This window comes from Prinia subflava, chromosome 12, assembly GCF_021018805.1.
Source record: "Prinia subflava isolate CZ2003 ecotype Zambia chromosome 12, Cam_Psub_1.2, whole genome shotgun sequence".
In the NCBI taxonomy this organism is placed as follows: Eukaryota; Metazoa; Chordata; class Aves; order Passeriformes; family Cisticolidae; genus Prinia; species Prinia subflava.
In genome coordinates, this window is record NC_086258.1 from 15,351,395 (window position 1) to 15,370,889 (window position 19,495).

Sequence of the window (19,495 nt, forward strand, 5' to 3'; positions counted from 1 at the left end):
GGCAATTGCTCTACAGGCAGAGAGTTATTAAAGCCCTGCAGGCAGCAGATACAGAGGGCAGCTTCAGCACAAGTAAAACCTTCATGGCTCTCTGACATTCCAATGCAATTGCTGCAAAGCTTTAAATTCAATGGCAAGCCTATCTCTGGCTCTGGCAGATCCTAATTGCCCGGGGAAAGCAGCCTAGACAGCAGGAACTCAGCCCAGATGCTGAGGCAAAGTCCTTTAATCCACAAAAGACCAGCAGGAGACGCAAAGCTTTCCATAAATAGCAAGCACCATACCTGTCCAGTATTCCACCCCAGAGCCACAGCGGGAATGAGCTCCTCCAACACACCTCTGCTCTCTAGAGTATTTACCTGCACTTGAACAAATCCCCTCCACCACTGCCCTACTGCCCTACTGCCCAAGGTCCTACTGTCGGTGAGATTGCTCATCCTTAATGAACTGCTCATCCTTAATGAACTGTTCTCCACCTGACAGTGCCAGCAGCTGCTGCAGGGGTATATGACCCACATGCCATGAGCTTTATCCAGCTCTGAAGCTGGAGGAGGAGACAAGGCCTGATGTCCATTTGTACAGGTACACAACACTTCTCATTTGTACCATGCAAGAGTAAACAATGCTCTGGTTTATGGAGGAGAGAGGCCAAGCTGCACATTTCAGATGCACAGGTAAGAGTTTCTCTATCAACCAGTTACAGAGCATTAAACTTTTAGATGTTTGGGATTTTTTCAAGTTCCAACTTTTAGCTTTTAACTGAAATCCAACCCTGGATATGAAATGCTCAAATCAACATCATCAGAGGCCAACTCTGATTTGAATCTGTCGCTCTTAGATGTCTCAAACCTCATGATTTAAACAAATTCAAGGCACTGAACCACCAAAAACCTTGGCACTGTATCATGTCTGTGCAGCAAACAATTTCATCACCATGCTATGAAGGCAAGCATCTATAAGACAAATTAATTTGAAGTCTCATAAATAAGAAATGTAGTAAGGCATTAGGACTGTAAAGCTTGAATTTAAACATTTGGCTTCCAGTGCTAAGAATAGCACAACTTCATACTCTGTTACTGAAAACCCCACTGGATTTATAGTAGCATCTCATTTTGCTCTATTAATCTGACTGCCCCAAGCAATTGTAATAGGCTGGGATGTCAAAGAATCATATTTATAATCTGTAGCTGCCAAGACAAATTGCTTTTGTTTGATAATAAGCCTACTACTCCCTTTGGGATGTGGCTGCACTAAAACAACATGGTGGAGGCTTTCCATTCTGAAAGGCAGACATGCCCTTTCTGAACTGTAACATAACCAATTTCATTTTTAAGGAAAATATGGCAGGTAGCCAAAGATTAATAAAATTTCCATGCTGTGAGGTGAGCAATAGAAGCAGCTTTTCTAAAGAGACGCTGTGAAAACATGCAGCACAGTGTCTTATCAGAAATAGATACAGCTGCTGCTGCTTGGATGATAAACACTTAGCACTGAGTCTGTGGAAGTGTTGAGATGCTAATGATGTGCTAAGGGAGCTCGAGGTGATGCTGCAGAACTGGGTGATTTCTCTGCATCTGTTCACAGATACATCCCAACAAGCACCATACAAACGATTTGGATCCTACATGCTCCACACCTGGGCTTTAAGCTGTTCATAAACCTGGAGTGCAAGGTACTCCAGACAGTTTGATCTGGTCACGTCTTTGCAGGATTAAACCTCAGGATATGAACACAAGAATCAGTTCCCACAAGGTGAGCAAGGATGAAAACCCCCAAGGCCTCATGACTCTTGTAACTCAGTATTCTCAGCTGTCCCCACAGTAAAGGGGATGCAGCTGCCCACTCCATCACCAAGGGTACATGGACAAGGGCACAGCTACCACAGAAGAGATGTTCTGGGCCATTTCTATCCCTTCCTGATCATATTTTGTGCATTTGTGCAATCTTTGGACTGTGAGTTACAGAAGACACCAGATGATTTACAGAGCTTGTGTTAAACTAGGACTCAGTTTGCTACAGCATTTTCTGCTCAAAAATTTTCTGCTCTACAAAAACCTCCAGCAGAGACTTCAGGGTCTGTGCACAGATATAGCAACTTTCCTCCTGGGCTTTCTCTAGCCTGTCACCTTGGATAGTGTCTCCAAGAACATAGATGAGAGTAGCTTCTCACTGTAATTTTACCTAATTATACACTGTCTTTGGCTGCCATAACCTTTAATTAAAAGTACTGTGGTTTTACGTTTTTGCATCGTTATTGTTTCATAATAATCTCATCATAACAGACTCTCCAGAGGCTTCTCCTGGAACCACACCATGGTCACTGTGACATCCACCCTGTCCCTGAAGCCTCTGGGCTGTGACATCATCCAACACTTTACAAAGGACTCGCCACGTGTCCAGAAAAGGACAGGATGGGTTATTTCTCTATGGAAAATTAGAAAAGCAATCAGCAGCAAATCAGCTGAAGTGCCTCCTCACTGGTTTTTTGCTGCCTTTAGGCTAAGCTCTAAAGCATAACCATGTCTGTGTCTTCTGTCAAGGACTGTTTCCTTGGAAAGGAGGTGGTTGGATCTACCTGATCTCAATCTTCAGGGTTTGCATGGCCAACCTATAATTAACTCACTTCCTTCCAATACATGACCCCAAGTACCCAGACAACATGAATTAATTATACCTTGCAGATACCTCAAGAGGAATATAATAATCTTAAATTTCCTAGTAGAGAACCAGAAGCCCAAGGGCTCCCTAACTCTGTGAGGTAAATCAGCAGCAGAGCAAGATCTGAATCTGGAAGTATCAAACCTGGGCCCTGCCTGTTAAGCACAAAGCTCCTGTTTCTTCTGCTATATTTGTCTTTAAACCACAACACATTTATTCTGACAAAAATTAGCAGTAAACCAATGCCCAAGCACCTATGGATGCATTGCTCACCATTAATACATGAGATGCACAAAAAGGGAAAATATCCTGGCTCTGTTCCCAGTAGAATTTCTCTACTGTCACTACAAATAACCACAGTTAAAAGAGAGGATGTCTTTGATCATTACATTTTCTGCAACCAGAGAAACATTAGTGGAACTGAACAGGATTATTTTTAAGAAATATGCACATACCTTTGATAGCAAAAACTCCGTGACAGAAGTCCTTAAAATTGATTCTTCCCAAATCATTCGGGTCCAAGTACTTTGCCAGTCTTTCCACCTAAAATAAAAGATGATAAAATGTGTGTTGAGCTTGGTGTATCATCTGTTGCTCTGATACAGTCTGTATCTTCTACAGAAGACTGCAAGTTGAAGAATACCCACACTGTTCACCTGAACCAACCAATAAATGCTTCTGCAAGGAGAAATCATGTCTGGCCTGATTTGATCTGTCCTGTATGACATTGGTGCTGAGTAAGGCTTGTGCTCTGACCAAAACTTCAGCTGGGACACATCAATCCTATCCTACAGGGATCTCAAGAGCTTAATAAGGGGTGAATCTGTGACTTCTCCTCTCACCATAGAGCAGGGTGCTAACAGAATCTCCTTCTCTGGAAGCTCTTGGCATGCATTCAGCTCAGAAGAACTTAAAACCTTAGTGATTCTCCACCCCTCTTATCACAAGTTCTCAGCAAAGGAGAAAGGACAGACAAAGATGTGCACAGCAACCACTGGAGTCTCATTCTCTGAATAATCTAGATTATAGGAGAGAAAACCCATTGGACACTTGGAATGAAACCAAACTTCCTTGACACAGCAGAGAATATAGGAAAATTAACAGTAGGAAAATATATTCATGTGATGAGACAAGAGAATGGTTGTGTCCAGTACACTGTGCAAACAATCAGAGTACTTACTCCTTATAACCTCAGCTTCACATTTTAGCCTTTCTGATCATTATTCCAGTAGAAGGAGATCATAATTTAAACACAGCCAACAAATTAGCACCTGCCCCCAAAACAGGCTGGCAATTTTTCAGGAGGGTTTTGGGATAGAGGAAGAAAGGCAGCCTAGACTGGAGAGGCTCTTGTACTGTCTAGAAAAAAAGGAAAGGAGGAACAAGTAGCTGAAAAGAATAAAGTAGAGGCAGAACAGCCCAGGGAGTTGAGTGCACATCTGGACACACAGCTGGCTGTTCTTTCTGACAACCATGCTGCTGGAGCTGTGTACATCCCCTTGTGTGCCTGTGTCTTTGCCTGTAGCACCTTGCAGGGACTCTCACTGAGGAAGAGGAAATGTCCTGCTGCTCACAAGAGCTCAAAGCCAGCTCCACACAACCCTGCCCTTGGCCTGGGCCCTCCAGACACCCCGGAGAATGAAGAAGCTGAGTGCAGGGACAGCAGGCGTGGAGGATGCCACAGAATCCTGCAGCAGCACAAATCTGTGTGAGCTCAGATATGTCAGTCTGAGCAGCAACAAAAGCCCAGCTGGAAAGATGCAGCAAATGAATCCAGATGACCCAGTTTCTCAATTTTCTGCTGTGTTTTTTTCCCACGTGCTAGCAAAACCCCAGCAGTTTCCCACAGCCCTGCAGATAATGCACTAATGTGTGCGCATGACGCTTCTCCCTACAGGCACTTCTCAGTGCCTACAAATTCCTGCTGTACCAAGAACTGCCAGGATAAGCCAAAGGGCTCATTTAGAACAAGCAAATCTGGATGAAAAAAAATGACAAAATTTTTACTCATATGAAAAATTGAGAATGAGAAAGCATTATTTGATCCTTAAATTGAATTTTTTCCCCTCTATGTTTCTTAGGGAAAATAAAAAAATCAGCTCATGCAGGCAGGGGAAATAAGGAGCTATATGATGAGTTCAGATCCCATGACAAGTTAGACATTTTCTTAAAACTTTCATATTCCAGAAGGCTTCCACAGCTCCAGTCCTGCCAGCTGGGCAGCGGAGCCCAGATGTCAACTATGGTGTGACTCATGATCAAATTCCCACCCTGCCATCAGCAGGAATTACTGTAACCCCACGAATTTAGAGCAGCAGAACACACATCTGTGTTTCCAAAAGAAAAAAAGAAAAAAAGCTGCTTCACCAGAAAGCACAGTGCGTGGTTAATGCACACCAGACTAGCTGAAAATCCTGACTGAAACCAATTAAGTAGAGACACGCTTGATACAGAAGATCTGGGTCGGTGTTATCCCTGTCACCTGCATGAACAATTGTGTTGTAGGTTTTAATGCACAGATTCCTGCAGCCAGCTGGGAAGCCTCTAGTCTACTTAATATTGTGCTACAACACAATGGTGTTCATCCCAGTGAATCTGGCACTTTAAGTTTATTTCTCAAAGTTGATCCAATGATTTTAGTCTACCAGTTGCTCAGACATATAAAATTACACTTTTAAAATCAAATTAAATGAGATGTTATGTGTCTGGGAGTGTGTATTATGGAGGAACAGATGACATTTAGGTCTAAGCAATGTCTTAACAGTAAATGAAATTATCACCTGAGCAAAGTGCTTGAGTGTCCAGTTTACCCTAAATCTAATTTGCAGGTTTGCAATTGGATATTACAATGCAAATAACTGACATCAGTGCAGGAGATGATGAAGCATTTACAGAACAGCCTGATGGAATTAATGCCAGCAGTGCTCACATCTTCAGCCAGGAATAAACACAGCTCCCAGCACAGGTCAGAGGATAAAAGGATTTCAATCAACAGGGCCTACATTTGCATGGATACTTGCATAGGGTTTGTGCATTAATATACACACATATTTGGTACCTAAATCCTACATATTTGCACAGTTTTCAAGAGCATGCACTTGATCATTTTTACTAGTAGCTTTCTGGAATAAAGCAAGAAGCTCTTTCTGTTTAATTCCAGACTGAAAGCATTGCTTAAAGTTAAATTTCAAATAAACTTCAGCTACCCCTAAATATTCTCTGGTTTCCAGACTGTATAAACCACCCTTCTGCTTCACTCTTTAAAGAAATAAAGTCCTCTCCTCAAATAACTCATTTTTCCCTGGGAAACAAGTGGAGAAAACCAAGCCTCTGTCCCTATTGTTTAACTCACCGGAATGGGTGATTACCCTTCAATGCAAACTCCTTTCTCCACTGCAGTAACTGCTCCCTTCAGCCGAGGTGTTTGCCTCCCGTGCCTTGGCTTTCCCAGCCATCCTGACTGCCCTGCAAAGGGGGTTTGCCCATGCTGCTTTCTGACACACAAGAAGAGGCTGGAAACAATTGAAAAAGCAGAATGGAAAGGATGTGTGTAGTAGAGGGAGTGGAGGAAGGGGAGTAAAGAGGACAAACCGCTGACAGACCTCAGAAGAGATTTATTGAACCTGATCTTTTCTTGTAAGTGAGTTCAATACAGAGGCACCTGTACTGAATAGCCAAGGAAGCCTCTCCAGACCTCTGGCTAGCTCTTGTACTGAAGCTGCCAAGACAGCATCAGTACTTTTTCCAGCAAAGATTTTCTGTCTGGAACTGAAGCCTGCTTCCATTTGCAGGGAAGAAGAAACTCAGACCTCTATTGACCTCACTTGATTTTCTTCAAAAAAGAAGAGATTTTGTTAACACAGAAAACATTTGTAATATTTAGAAGTAATTGAGTTCAGAGAGACCCCACACCAGCTCTATCCACTGAAATCTTGCAGCAGAATCCAAATCACAGCCAGAGGATGCCATCTGAAATAAACAACTTGTCTCAGCAGTTTGCCTTCATACTGCAGGAGTCTGTGAGCACGTCTCACCCTAAAGTGTGAGCAGGGAACACCTGGGAGCTGTGACAAAGGCAACAAAGGCACTGGCAGGAAAAGGTCAGGCTGTGCTGCGGCAGCGACATTTGGGCAGCATCTCCTGAGGCAGGAGCATTTGTGAGAAACCTCAAAAAAAAACCAGCAAAAGGAGATTAAACATGTAAATGCCTCAGGGTGGAATTTAAGAGCTTCCCACATGATTTATACAAGGAGCAGCAGAACTGCACTTGCCCTGGTTTCAACAGACTGGCCTTTCCCACATTTGGAAAGGGTGTAAGTTTGCACCTCGACTGCATGAAATGCTGCTCTGGCTGCAAGGTTGGGCAACGAGGCCACCCCGTGTGTGAGACCCTCCCCTGTCCTTTTCTCCTGGGTTCAGGTGTTCTCAGCACTCACATGGTCCCAGATGTTGGGGCTCTTCAGTCAGAAGGGCTGTCTTTTGATGAGCTGGGATTTATAGATGAAGGAGAAAGAAATGAGATTTCCCTGTGATACTGTGGCATTTCAGGGAAGGAACACAAGAAGAGGGAAATTATTTTACATTGCATTGGAGAAACTAGCACTCACACAGTTGTGGTACCCACTGTCATATGAGATGCTGAAAACACAGGTTGCAGAGAACTGACATACAATTAAAACATCTCATGCAACAAAAAAGAGCGTTTTCTTCTGTTTACTTTGGCAAAAGGGAGATCAAGTGATGATTTGGTATGAGGTGTAAAGACTTCTGCAAGCAGGGAACTGCAGGTTCAAAAAGACTGTAGCAGAGGAAAGACATAAGGAACCATTTATTTTGTCCCTCTTAATGAAACGTAGCAGCTGACAATAAGCAAGTGCCAGAATCACAAGACCAACCTCTCTCTACAGTCTTCCCCATCATCTGTGGATATGTGAGAACTGAGAACCTTTCATTTAGTTAGTTAAACAGCTGATTTAAACAGGATTCCATCTCCCTCCTTCCCTCTGACGCTGTGTTGCAAAACAAGACATTTGGCAGGGCCCACCAATCTTACAACAGTCTATGGGGAATCCCACACAGTCTGGAATACCATGGGAACAGAGAGCAAGGCTAAAAATATGCTGAGCCATCTGTTCACTCTACAGTGATTTTTTTTTGTGTTGTTCTGGAAACAAAGGGTTAATACATTGAACTGTTTTCCTGAACCACTGATTCACTCGCTAAAATAAGAGGGCTGTATTAACACCTTCTCCTCCACAGCTATCAGAATGGAAGGCAAGGCTGCCTGGGAAAAGGAGGCTGTCAGCAAAAGCTGTGAGAAGCTGAAACGAGGCACAGACCATTATCGTCCCCATTAGCATAAGCCAAATAAAGCAGAAAATAGTCAGATCACAAGAGACACATGAGGCAGTTGGTCATGTGGGTGCAGCATGTTTTCCTTTAAACAAGGAGCAGGAAAATGTTTGCATAACATCAGGCTCATCTGCAAGTGCTGCAGCATGGATTGATTTTCAGTGAAAATATTCTTCCTCTCTGCAGCTTGTGGTGTGTGTGATCGTTCTCATCAGTACATAAAGGGAACTTACACAGAAAAATGTTTTTCGTGGCTTTCAGTTGCAAGACATCAGCCAAACAGGATCTACTCCCAGAATAATTATCATTGAAAACCGGGGAGAGGGGTGGGGTCCACAGTGCCAGAAAACACTTTCTTGGTGCCTTCCTTTCTGACACATCTGTATTTTAATTGCGGTGTTATGGTTTGCAAAGAACAAACGAAATACCGAAGGCCAGCAGGAAGGAGCTGGAGAGGGTGGGGAGAGCAGAGCAAGTCAGGTAGGTTGGTACAGGAGCAGCTCTGACATCGGGGGGTCTCCAGGGACCACCAGTGAAAACAGACAAGCAAGAGCTTCAGAAAATTCACCAAACCAGAGGTGAGAGCCAGTGCTGCAATCCAGGCAGTGGCTCCAGACTGCACGGCTGACAGAAAACCAGAACAAGGCACTTTTGTGCCAGCCATACGATGGCACTTCACTCGCTCATCTCTGATTCACAGGTCAAAAGCACGGCTAAGTGCAACAGCACTCACAAGATTTTGTATCACCCAGTTTTGTCGGCAATTCCTCACAGGTTGGATTCCCAGCCTCGAAGTTGCAAAGCAAGTGTTACACTTCAGACAGCCACTTCTCTTGGCTGTGTGCTTTATTGTTAGATTCTCTCCTTAACCCACAAAGGTAAGCAAGCAACAATATGCAACCAGCACACAGCGCTGTATTCACACACAACATCTGCTTGCAGAAAGAATTTAGATTTTGGTCTGAGAGCCAGCCAGAGGCCTGCCCAGAGCAGCATAATTTGGGCATCATCAGGTCTCTCAGCCTGGTCTGAAATCAGTTTTGAACCCAGCTGTTAAAAGGGAATGTGGTTGGCTTTTGGCACGCTCACAGATACAGAGCGTGAAATGTAGGCCTTGAGATCTGATCTCAAATGAAAAAGCCTGAGCAGCAGTCTGGAAATTAAACTGAATGAAAGAAATTTCATGGCAAATTAATGCTTTGACACAAATCCTGGGAGGAAATGAGTATGGGATGAATCTAGCTCAGGGAGACACACATTAGTTAAACGACAAACATCAGGCAGAAAGGTATGATTAAAGGAACAATATTCCACTTAGCTGAAGGGAAGGATCTTAACCTTTAGAAAAGTGTGGCTGGGAGATAACGTCCTTCCCCGAGCACCAGAGAAGGAAATGAGCAGTAAGTGCCACTCATTACGGTGGGATAATTACCAAGTCAGGAATGAGGGTGACAGGTTTGAACAGCAGCTGACTGCTATGACGTTAAGGGAAGCAGGGATAAGCAGGCTGTGACTGCAGGGGATGAGCAGGAATCGGGACTGTCAGTGCTGAGAGGGGGTAGCAAGGAACCCCCAACCAACAGCAAAACTACCGGGGGCTGAGGGAAGGAGGAGCCCTTCCTGTCAGCTCACACAAGCAGCCAGATTCCTGACCAGAGAACTCACTTGGGTGTTCATCTCGAATTCCCCCTGTGCCTTGCTGCAGCTGCCAGCTCCAGGCAATGCGAGCCCAGCAGCCCCCTCAGACCTCAGTTCCCATGTCATGAGCAATGCCCCTATACAGAAATGTGTCACTCAAACTGGAGGGAAATTTGTGTAAAATCACACCTAGAAATCCACATTGCTCTTTGATCTACACCGGGGGAAAGACACTAGAAGGAATGATAATAACCAGCGTTTTTGTGTAGAAACAGACAGAAATACAAAGCCTGAATGCACAGAAATGGAATCCTCTTTACAGCTTTAGAAGCTGTACAAGGGTGCTTCATGTTCCACTGCCTACATCGTGCACCCTCATTAGCCATCACAGCCTGGTCAGCATTAGTACATCTAAAAGGTTACAGGCTGAATGGAAGGAAGATCCAAAATGCAATACAAAAATCCCCAAAAGAGATGAAGGCGCACAGCTACGATGGGATTGTACTTTTGTGTTTTAGCAGTGTGCTCAGTGAAACTGCTATCAATTAGTCTTGCTATTGTAAGAAACTCAGTGAGGGACTGGACCCATCCTCAGCTCACTGTACAAACTATTGGAAAGATAGTATATGACACAAAGGTAATTTTCTCAACTGACATGTCATTTCACCTTCTCTTCTTATCCAGAAACAGATGGACTGCAAAGTGTGCTGGGCCTGGGGACTAGGTAGGAAAAGGCAGATTTTGAAAAAGAGATTTGGGTAATGATGTGGTGACTTCCATCAGCTGGAAAATCACATCTCTGAGGCTCAGGTAAGCAGGTCACTGTTCCCAGTCCAGCTGTCACTCAGGATAATAGTCACTTGAGAGGCATTTCTGTCCACCTGTGTGTGGGACTGGATTGTTCATGCCTGTATGCACAGCACAGAGGTCCACAGGGCTGTTCCTGTTCTGTGAAACTGTTTCCTTCTAAAGCCCTTTAAGAAATTACTGTTTTGATCTTGCTCATTTCTACAGCTGTCTTTTCCAACTGCGTTTTAGTAGGGATGTAGCTTGCCTTTTCTGTCAACGTGTATATTTATCATCTCCCAGTGGTATATGCTGATTTATTTTTGATATCTGTTGATGCTTTGTGTATCAGTATGTGAATTCATTTTTTCCCACATTAAAATCAAACCAAACAGCCTGACAAAAAAAAATTGTCATTTTGATTTTTTCCAGCGAATATAAGTTCCCTGTAGTTATTATGACAACATGTCACCACAGGGTCACAGTGAAAATGAATTGCTTGGAAAGCAAACCCAACCAACCCTTTCAGTGTAAAAACAAAAAAGCACTGTTTAAGGGAATCAGGAGAGCTTCTCCTAGATGGACCCTAAAAATAAGGTAAGAAATGGTCACTGAAGGAGAAATGAACTTCTGCCAAACAAAACGCAGTGCTGGTGCCTCGGCAGCAGCAGAGAGATGCTCCCTCACCTCTGCAAACCTCATCCTGTTCACCCTGAAGAGCCAGCAGCTCCCATATCTCTTCATCATCCTGGTTTGGACAGGATCCATGCACTTCCTGTAAGATTAGGAATAACAACCTTTTGGGCAAGGTGTACAGCTATTACAGAGATGGGCACCCTGCCAACACCGACTCTGGGATGGACCAGAGACAAACACAATGTCCTGCATGGATGGCACCATGTCCCCCCCAGCTGGACAGCTCTCTGCAGGTCCCTGTGTGACTGCAGGGGGCTGGAGCAGCACAGCCTGCCAAGGATGGAGAATTGGAAGTGGTTCTGGGGACACTTCGTGGTGCTCTGGGAGCCATCTGCATGAATGTGACCTGGAACAGGGCAGTTGCCATTCAGGTGCACACACCTAAGCTGAGTCACACTGAAATGTTACACCTGATGACAGCTCGTCCTTGCTGTTCCTTCCAGGTGTGCGTTCACATTTCTCACAAATAAAGGTCAATGCATTTTTATTAAATGAACAAGCCCTGCCCAGACAGAGAAGCAGAGAGGTGGGTATTGAGGTAGTGAGGCAGCCAAAGAACCATCACATCATAGAAAGCTCACAGGACAGGGTTAACGAGGGAATGGAAACAACTCCCTTAGCACCATTCTAAACCTGACCTTGAGCAAAGCCAGAAACAAGAAACGTGATTTAGGTACCACTTGTACTGTATTATACAATGAAAGTCATGCTAGAAAAACTTAATGGCTGTAAAATCCATAAATCACCAAAACTACAGGGAGGTTTTTAACTCTAAAAAGTGCTTTTGCAATAAATTTCTAAATCTTGGCAAACAACACTTAGCCCCTTATTTGAGAACTGCTGGAAGGCATCATTGTGATGTGGACTTAAATCAGACTAGTCTCAGATCAGGACTTTGACCTTCTCCAGATGGATGGCACTTTCCAGCAGCCACCATCACTCAGAAATGGTGCAGCAGTCAGGACTCCCTATAGCACAGGACATCCTCCACCTTCACTGGTCCACAACAAATCTCTTCATAGCCAGGTCTGTCAAAGCCCCATTAGGCAGGACCAGTGCAAGTGTGAAGTGCTGAGATTCCAAGGAAGTATTTTGAACCTTCACCCCTGCTGGTCTCAGCAGCTGTGGGGTTTTGGCCAGTGCACTCTTGGGTTTGGGCTATCATCATAGAGTTCACAAATACTGTACAGACTCTTGTTCCAAACCTGCACACAAAAGGTAACTTTCCACACGTCTCATGTGGGGAATTAATCACAGGAATTCATCACTTCTGTTGCTTTGCAGACTTCAATGGGGTGCAGAGCCACAGAACAGAATACATTGCTTCTTGACCACAGTTTCCAAAATGGTTTTTCTCTTCACTGCAGTAGGAGAACCTCTTGAAAGGGACCACCAGGAATGCCTTGCAAATGCCTCTCAAAACACTGCCACCAAACCAGAGCCTGCCCCGTACAGCTCTGTGCAGATATCCTTGGTCTCTTATTGAATGGAGCCTAGAGGGAGGCTCCAGGTCTCTCTGAACAGCACAGCATGGCTCTTTCATGTCGTTTGCATCCAGCAGTGAGATCAGGGAAGAACCAAGGCTCCACAAACAGGAATATTTTGTCAGTGAAAAAAAAAGGGCACCATGTATTTGGCCAACAGTCAAGCCATGAGCTGGCAAAGGAGGCAATTCCCTTCTCCAGGGTGCTTTGTATCTTGATGATAAACTCTTGTGGCTAAATTGCTTCTGGCTCCCACCATGTGTCTCTCTGCTCCCTGTGTATTTACGCTGCTGCACTGGTGAGAATTAGGGAAAGGTACAATAACTGAATTACTGCTGCACTTGCAGATAACAATGGCAAGGCCTTATAAAGGTTGCACATGCTTTGTCTGGGATGAAAATGAATACATAATAATAATTAAACAAAAGAATCTAAGAGCATAGTGCTCATGGAATGGTGCACCACAGAATGGCAGCATCAGCTCCAGGCAGAGGTCAGTCTGCCAAGGAAACAAGGCAACACTCATACAAAGGGATGAAATATTAGGAGGTGATGTTTCTGTCCTTGCTGCTGTCAATTTTATGGACTGTGGGTGAACAAAGGACTTGGGAAGATGAACGGCAAGTGCTGAGCTCCGGGAAAGCTGCAGAGTTTTACTCTGACAGCCTTCCACCAACAGAGCTCAGCCTAAAGCTGCACAAGAGCTCACTGGGGAGGCTGGCATGGGTTGGAATAAGGCAGGTGCTGCCCACCTCACCAGTGTTTTGGTGTCAGGTGGCCAAACCTTCTGTGGGCTGAGATCCCTACCAAGCCTTGACCACCTTGCTGCGGGGTTCTGCAGCAGACAGGGCATGTTTCAGGGATAGAAATGAGTCCTGAGACATTATGAGAGGCCAACAGCCAGGACAGAGTCACAGTAACACAGGTGTAGCCCTGAGCAGGCCAGCTGTGGTGTGGGGTCAAAGCTCATAGAAGTGCACAGGATCCTTTCCACTGACCTGAAGACCTCCTGGTCAGGCTGTAGAACTGGCAACGAGGAGAAGACAATTACCAACATGTCCTTCTCACCCTTGGTCAAGCTTCTCACAAGCAGCAGCACTCAGCAGAAGTGAGACTTACCATGGGATTTGACAGGGATCAGCGGCTTTGTGGAGCTCTGCCAGAGACTGCAAACTGCCAGTGTCAGACTCCTGGAAAATTGTTTATCTGTTCATGATTTTCTGTTGTTTCTCTTGGCAGTGGAAAGAACTTTCTCTATAGCATGGGGATACTTTTTCTAGGACATTTCCTTCCTGCATTGCATCTCTGAATAAGTTTTTCATTCTTGAATACTTTCAAAGCTACCTCTAGCCTTTCTCATCTGGTTCTGAAGCATTTTCCTGTGCCTGTATTCCAGGATTAATTACTTGGCTGATTCAAACAGGAAGGCCTCCACCTGACACGTCTGCCTTCACCCTAACGTAACATCCACTTGCTCCAAAAGACACTTGCTATGCGGGCTATTAATATCCTGCTGGACATTTAATAAAGATATAAATTCAGTGCTAATACAGTGTGCTGAATCAAAGCCTTGCAAACCAAAGCCTTAAGAGGACCTGTGAATCAGGTGCAGGCAATAGCTCAAGGTTTCTCACCCTGGCCATTCAAAGTTAAGGCAGAACCTCTGAGCTGTGCTCTGATGGCTCATTATATGGTTGGATACACTGCATATTGACAGCAAAGGGAATCTGTGGCTACCACAGCTAAATCTGGGTTGCAGGCTAGTGCCTCAGATAGACAAGACAATCTGTCACCCCTTGAATACATTGTCTGCTCAAAGAAGAATGTAATACAAATGCTATTCTCAGAAAAATCACTCTTTTTCTGTTGTACTTCCATGGTGGTTTAAGCTGCATCCACTGACTGCTCACCTGTGGAAGTTTGCAAACACAGCTGAGGCATTTACTGCCCCAGGGTCTTCCTTCCTTATTCTAACAGAGCAACTTCTCACACAGCAGACAAGATGCATCATTCAAGCCCATAATGCCACGAAACTGCCCAGAGAGAGAAGGTGAGACTCTGAAGCTTTAAGAGCAAATGGATGGGAAATAAAAGTGGGAAGAGGAGAGGGATTTCTTGTTCTAAAAGCCACAGTGACACAAAGTGCACTCAGATCTCAGCTGTACTTACTCTGCATCAAGCAAGTGTCCATGCAGCAGAGTGCTCCAACACTTTTCAGTCTGTGACACTGGAAAAATATCTCCAGAGAATAAGTGTTTTCTATACAGTTCTTGATGTGTTTTCCTCTAGTTCCTGCTGAACTTACAACAAACCTCCATCAAGTCTGCCTAGATGTGCAGATCTTCCCTAGTCACCCACTAGAGTAAAATCTGAAACACAACAGCAACATGCCCAACACTGTGCAACTGCACCAGCTGTAAGATTAAGATTGGGTGGAGATGGTAAGAGCAGGCACAAGAACAAATCTTATTCCTTCCCTATAATCAAAGCTTTTCTCACATTCCTTGTGCTGCTTTCCCCTAGTGAAAGTAACAGAGGACAGACAGCCTGTAGTTCTCATGTAATTATCAGTTGTCAACTCATCTGACAGACACCCAGAAAGGCTCCTGCTGCGTCAGATGTACAATTAACTTGTTCTTCTCCAGCAAGGGCACTGCATGAGTGAGAGGGCTTGGAGGCTCTTCTTTGTCCCAGCAAACACATGACAGAACTGTGCACTCAGTTCAAGCCTGGGAAGGGCTCCAGCTGTTTTTACCTCAGTATTAGTCTCAGTCCTTCACTGCACTGTCATTGATTTGCACAGAAAATCAGTTGTTATCCTTCAGCCTCAGACTGTGGTTAGTGCTGCAGCTCTGTGTCCTGCTCTGAGGATGGCATTTGCAAAGCTTCTCCCACACCCAGCGTGTGCATGGTCCACTCAAGACTCACAGGTCTGCTGCACTCCACTCACAAGAACAAACACTTTCAAGCACACAGAGAAGCTTGGAATCCTGCAGTCAGACATGCTGGCATTACAAAATTTGGTTTAACCTCACCTCACCACAGCGTACAATGAACGTAATTTGGCTTATTTGATATAACAAACACAATCTCTGCTGCTGCAGCTGATGGGATCTGTGCTGTCATTTCATGGGCTCCTGAAAAGTCCCCTTGGGCTTAGATGTCACTTAGTGCACTCCAGAGTATCACACTGCATGGCAGATTAATGCTCCATATTTATCCAAAACATTAGACCAACATCCACAGGCAGTCTCTGCACTGCCCAGCGGATATGGGCTGAGCACTGGTGTGGATTTTGTCCTTTGCAGCTTTTGGAATTAAGAGAGTGAAGCAGAGGCACAGGGTACTGCAAACTCATGGCCTGTTTAAAGCAAGTAATGAGGGGTGCAGTGTAAGAAACCGAGGAGAATGGAATATTCAGAGGGTCACGTGGAAGCAATAAAATACCACATTTTGCATTGCTATTGAACAGAACACTTTATCAGTGCCAGAACCACCAGACATCAACTGCTCCTGGTCCTCAAAAGGGCAAGATTTTCACACTAGACAATGTCAAGATAAAGCACTAATTAAATAAAAGTGAAAGTCACTGAAAATTCTGCTTAGCATTTTTCACTTCATAAAGATAATGGAATAAACTCAGGACCTGCCAAAAGAAGAAAGGAAATATGCCAAAGAAATCACCATCCAGCACACAGCACACAGCCAGCGAGCTCTAATTCCAACAGCAGAAAAAAAGCAGCAAATCCTGTGCAAATAACTCACCAAGATTTGGAATGAAGGAAAACACTTTAAGGATAAGCTGCTGGAGTCAAGCACAAACAGGGATCAGTGACACTAAAATCATGGAACTAATCTAAAGTATTTACTCTCAGAAGTGGAAAAATATTATTCCTTCACTGCCGCAGACACAGCAACCCTGTCTGTAAAAATGCAGACTTGTGCTAGGTGTGAGTTTTTGTTCTTCCTGAGCAAGTAATTAAGTTAGGAACAAGAAGATCTGTCTTTAAGCAGCCAAGAGAGGTTCCAGATCACAGCTGTCACTGGTCAGAAAAAGTAAACACTGCAGAAGGACATGTACAATAAGTGCAGTGGTCATAGTGGTCAGACACTGCTCATTAGCCTTTTGCATTTAGCAATGCAGAGAAATCTGCTGATACCCTTTGAGACTATTTCCATCCTTCTCCCTTCTGCATTCACTACAGCTCATCCATTAACATTTCTGCTGAGTGCCCTTTAGTTGACTTGAAAGTGCCAGGACTGATTGTTTGCTGAGTCTGTCCCATAATTTTAAAATCCAAGCACGATTTAAACATACTGAACAGGCACCAGGAAAGGTCTTTTATTCTCTTCCACTCTGTCTCAATGATTCTGACACTCACTAATTTTCCTGGCATCTATTTTTGGCTCTGTCCTAACCACCATGGTCCTTGGTAAAGGATGCTCTTCTAAATACATGGCTGATCCTCTTCCCCTTCTCTTCAAGATATTTGTAGCAAATAGATTAAGCTCTGCTCTGGCCATCCTCTGTGGACACAGGGAACCCTCCTAAAGTCAGAGGAGCTCCACAAATCTGTGCCAGATGACCACAGCACCTTTCTCTAACTTTACAAATTGGTTTCCAGGCAGGTCATGAACACTCATGGCATAGAGTGAAATGCAAAAGCAGCTTATGCCCACTTCATCAATGCACATTCAGTCTTTTTACAGACTACTTTTCTTACACCAGGAGAAAGTGAGATGCCATGTTTCAGGTGGTAGCTTCTGACAACACCCCATCTTTGACTTAGGAAGAAGATGGGATGGGGAAAATTCATGTAAGGAAAAAGCCACTTAAAGACAAGAGTCCTGAGAGTTGTGAATAATTTGGCTGGTTTCCTGACAGATACAAATACGACACTTTCACATGATGTCTGCTGTGCTGACTAATGCACCAAACTGTCACAATGTGTTGACAGACCTTCCCTAGTGAAGAGGAACCTGTTTATTTTATTGTTAATCCTCCTACTGTGAATCAGCTTAATGGACTGCATATGTCCTTTTGTTCCCAGTGCAGATTACCCAAGATGCAGACTTTACTACATAGGTAGTGCACACAATCTGTACACATGGAGAATTTCCTGCATCTCATTTCCTGTTTCTCGTTACTCTGATTAACCTGATTGCTCTTCCCTGCAAAGAACAGGGCTTTCTGGAAACCAGGAAGGGTATGTGAAGCTCACCTTAGGTGTGATGTATTCCAGCATCCAGTTTTCTGCACCTGAGTTATTCTAAAAGGTCAGCTACAATGGCAAAGTATAGATGGAGGGTGCCTATATAAAAAACCTTCTCTTGAGCATTTTATTTTGTGGCATGTGTATGTGAGCTTCCTCACTGCCCTCTGTGCCTCAGATAGAGCTCAGAGAGCCTTAATAAAGCAATAGAGCAGTTTAATTTTCCAAATAAAAAGATTCTTATGATTAATTTAAATATTTGAATATTTTATGCCAAACAGAAGGAGTCAATGATTTGAATCACAGTGGCTAGCACTGGGCTGTTGGCAACCAGAGCCCCCAGTTTAATCAGAAATCATTGCAAAGGAACAGACAATGTTTGCTTCCAGACCGAGTAGGCTGTCAGAATATTTTGTGTTATCATCTAGTCTGACAGCATTATCTCAAAGTGTTGACTCAGACCTGTCTTGAAGATGCACTTTGGAACATCTTGATCAGCAAGCTCGTTTCCTTCCCAGCCCTGCCCTGCTATTCAGACTCCCACCTTGCAGGAATGCTGAGCAGTTTAGCCCCAGTTCAGCACAACCACAAAGCTGAACTGCCAGGTCAGAATTCTGCAGGTTCAAACCCCCTGTCTGTCAAAAAATCTTCCTGGTTCTCCATTTTCTGTTTGCCAGCCTTATGCCCTTAGAGCTGCCTCTCAAAGATGTGGCCCTTGCCTCATCAGGAGCATTATGCTATAGCTTGGGAAGACTGATTCAATAATACCCTGGCATTCTGCTCAAATATATTAAACATTTTACACCTACTCTCAGCAGCTTCTTCCACTGCTTAGCTCTTACAGATAACAGAAACAAACAATAAATTAACCGCCCTATTGAAGAAAACCTGTAGTAGTGAATAGAAATGGCAGATTTTTACTCTGCTTGTAGAAGTTAAGAATGAAATGTACTTTTGCTTAGAATTCTATAGTGTGGTTAAAACCCTGGAACACTGACAAATTTTAAATCCTTCGTGCTTTCAGATTAATTTCCAGACAAACTCTGGAACTGCATGCTGTGATATCAGTGGAACACCAGAAGGTCCTGGTTGCTCATGGATCATAAGCCCAGCTTTGGTAACAAATGTGTTCCTCCGTTTTCCCCACTTGAGGAAGTGTTGGCCATCCCCAGGGCTGCCCATACACAAAGTTCCTGTGGCAGGTTAATACACACTACACCTAAACCAGACACATTCCAGATCAGCCCTGTCACCTCTCCCGCTTTGCCATCAGCTGTGCTTCAGTCTTGGCACATGCAAAGCAGTGAAAGGCTGTGCCCAGGAGGACTTTGCTGAGGTGCTGTATAGACCCTTTTTGATGAAAGATTTTCACAGAACTGCCAAATTCTTTTTTCTTATCCAGCTGCCTTGAACTCGGATTTTGAAACTAATTCCACAGAGAGCTCTGACAAGAAATCTCTATTGCAAGCAAAAATATCGAACTTAAAACACTTCATAGTCATGTTGTAGGCTATTCTTAACTTGGGTGACTTTGCGCCAGCAACTTTATTTCCCTTCTCCACTACTCTTGTGAATAGTATTTAACAAACTAAGAAAATAGGAATTATTACAGGATGTTAAGTTGCTCAAGAGGGCTCAGGAAACCCATGCATTTCTTGTCCATTCCTG

The 19,495-nt window shown here is 44.1% G+C and overlaps 1 protein-coding gene across 2 annotated transcripts in view; it reads right to left on the bottom strand.

The window, feature by feature from the left end:
* The window catches only part of RAB11FIP4 (RAB11 family interacting protein 4), a 101,961-nt gene that overhangs the window by 72,061 nt on the left and 10,405 nt on the right, over nt 1-19,495 (bottom strand). For both annotated transcript variants that reach the window (XM_063410151.1, XM_063410149.1), the window contains exon 2: nt 3,114-3,201. In XM_063410151.1, coding sequence (XP_063266221.1) covers nt 3,114-3,201 — 88 coding nt within the window. The remainder of the gene's footprint in view (nt 1-3,113; nt 3,202-19,495) is intronic.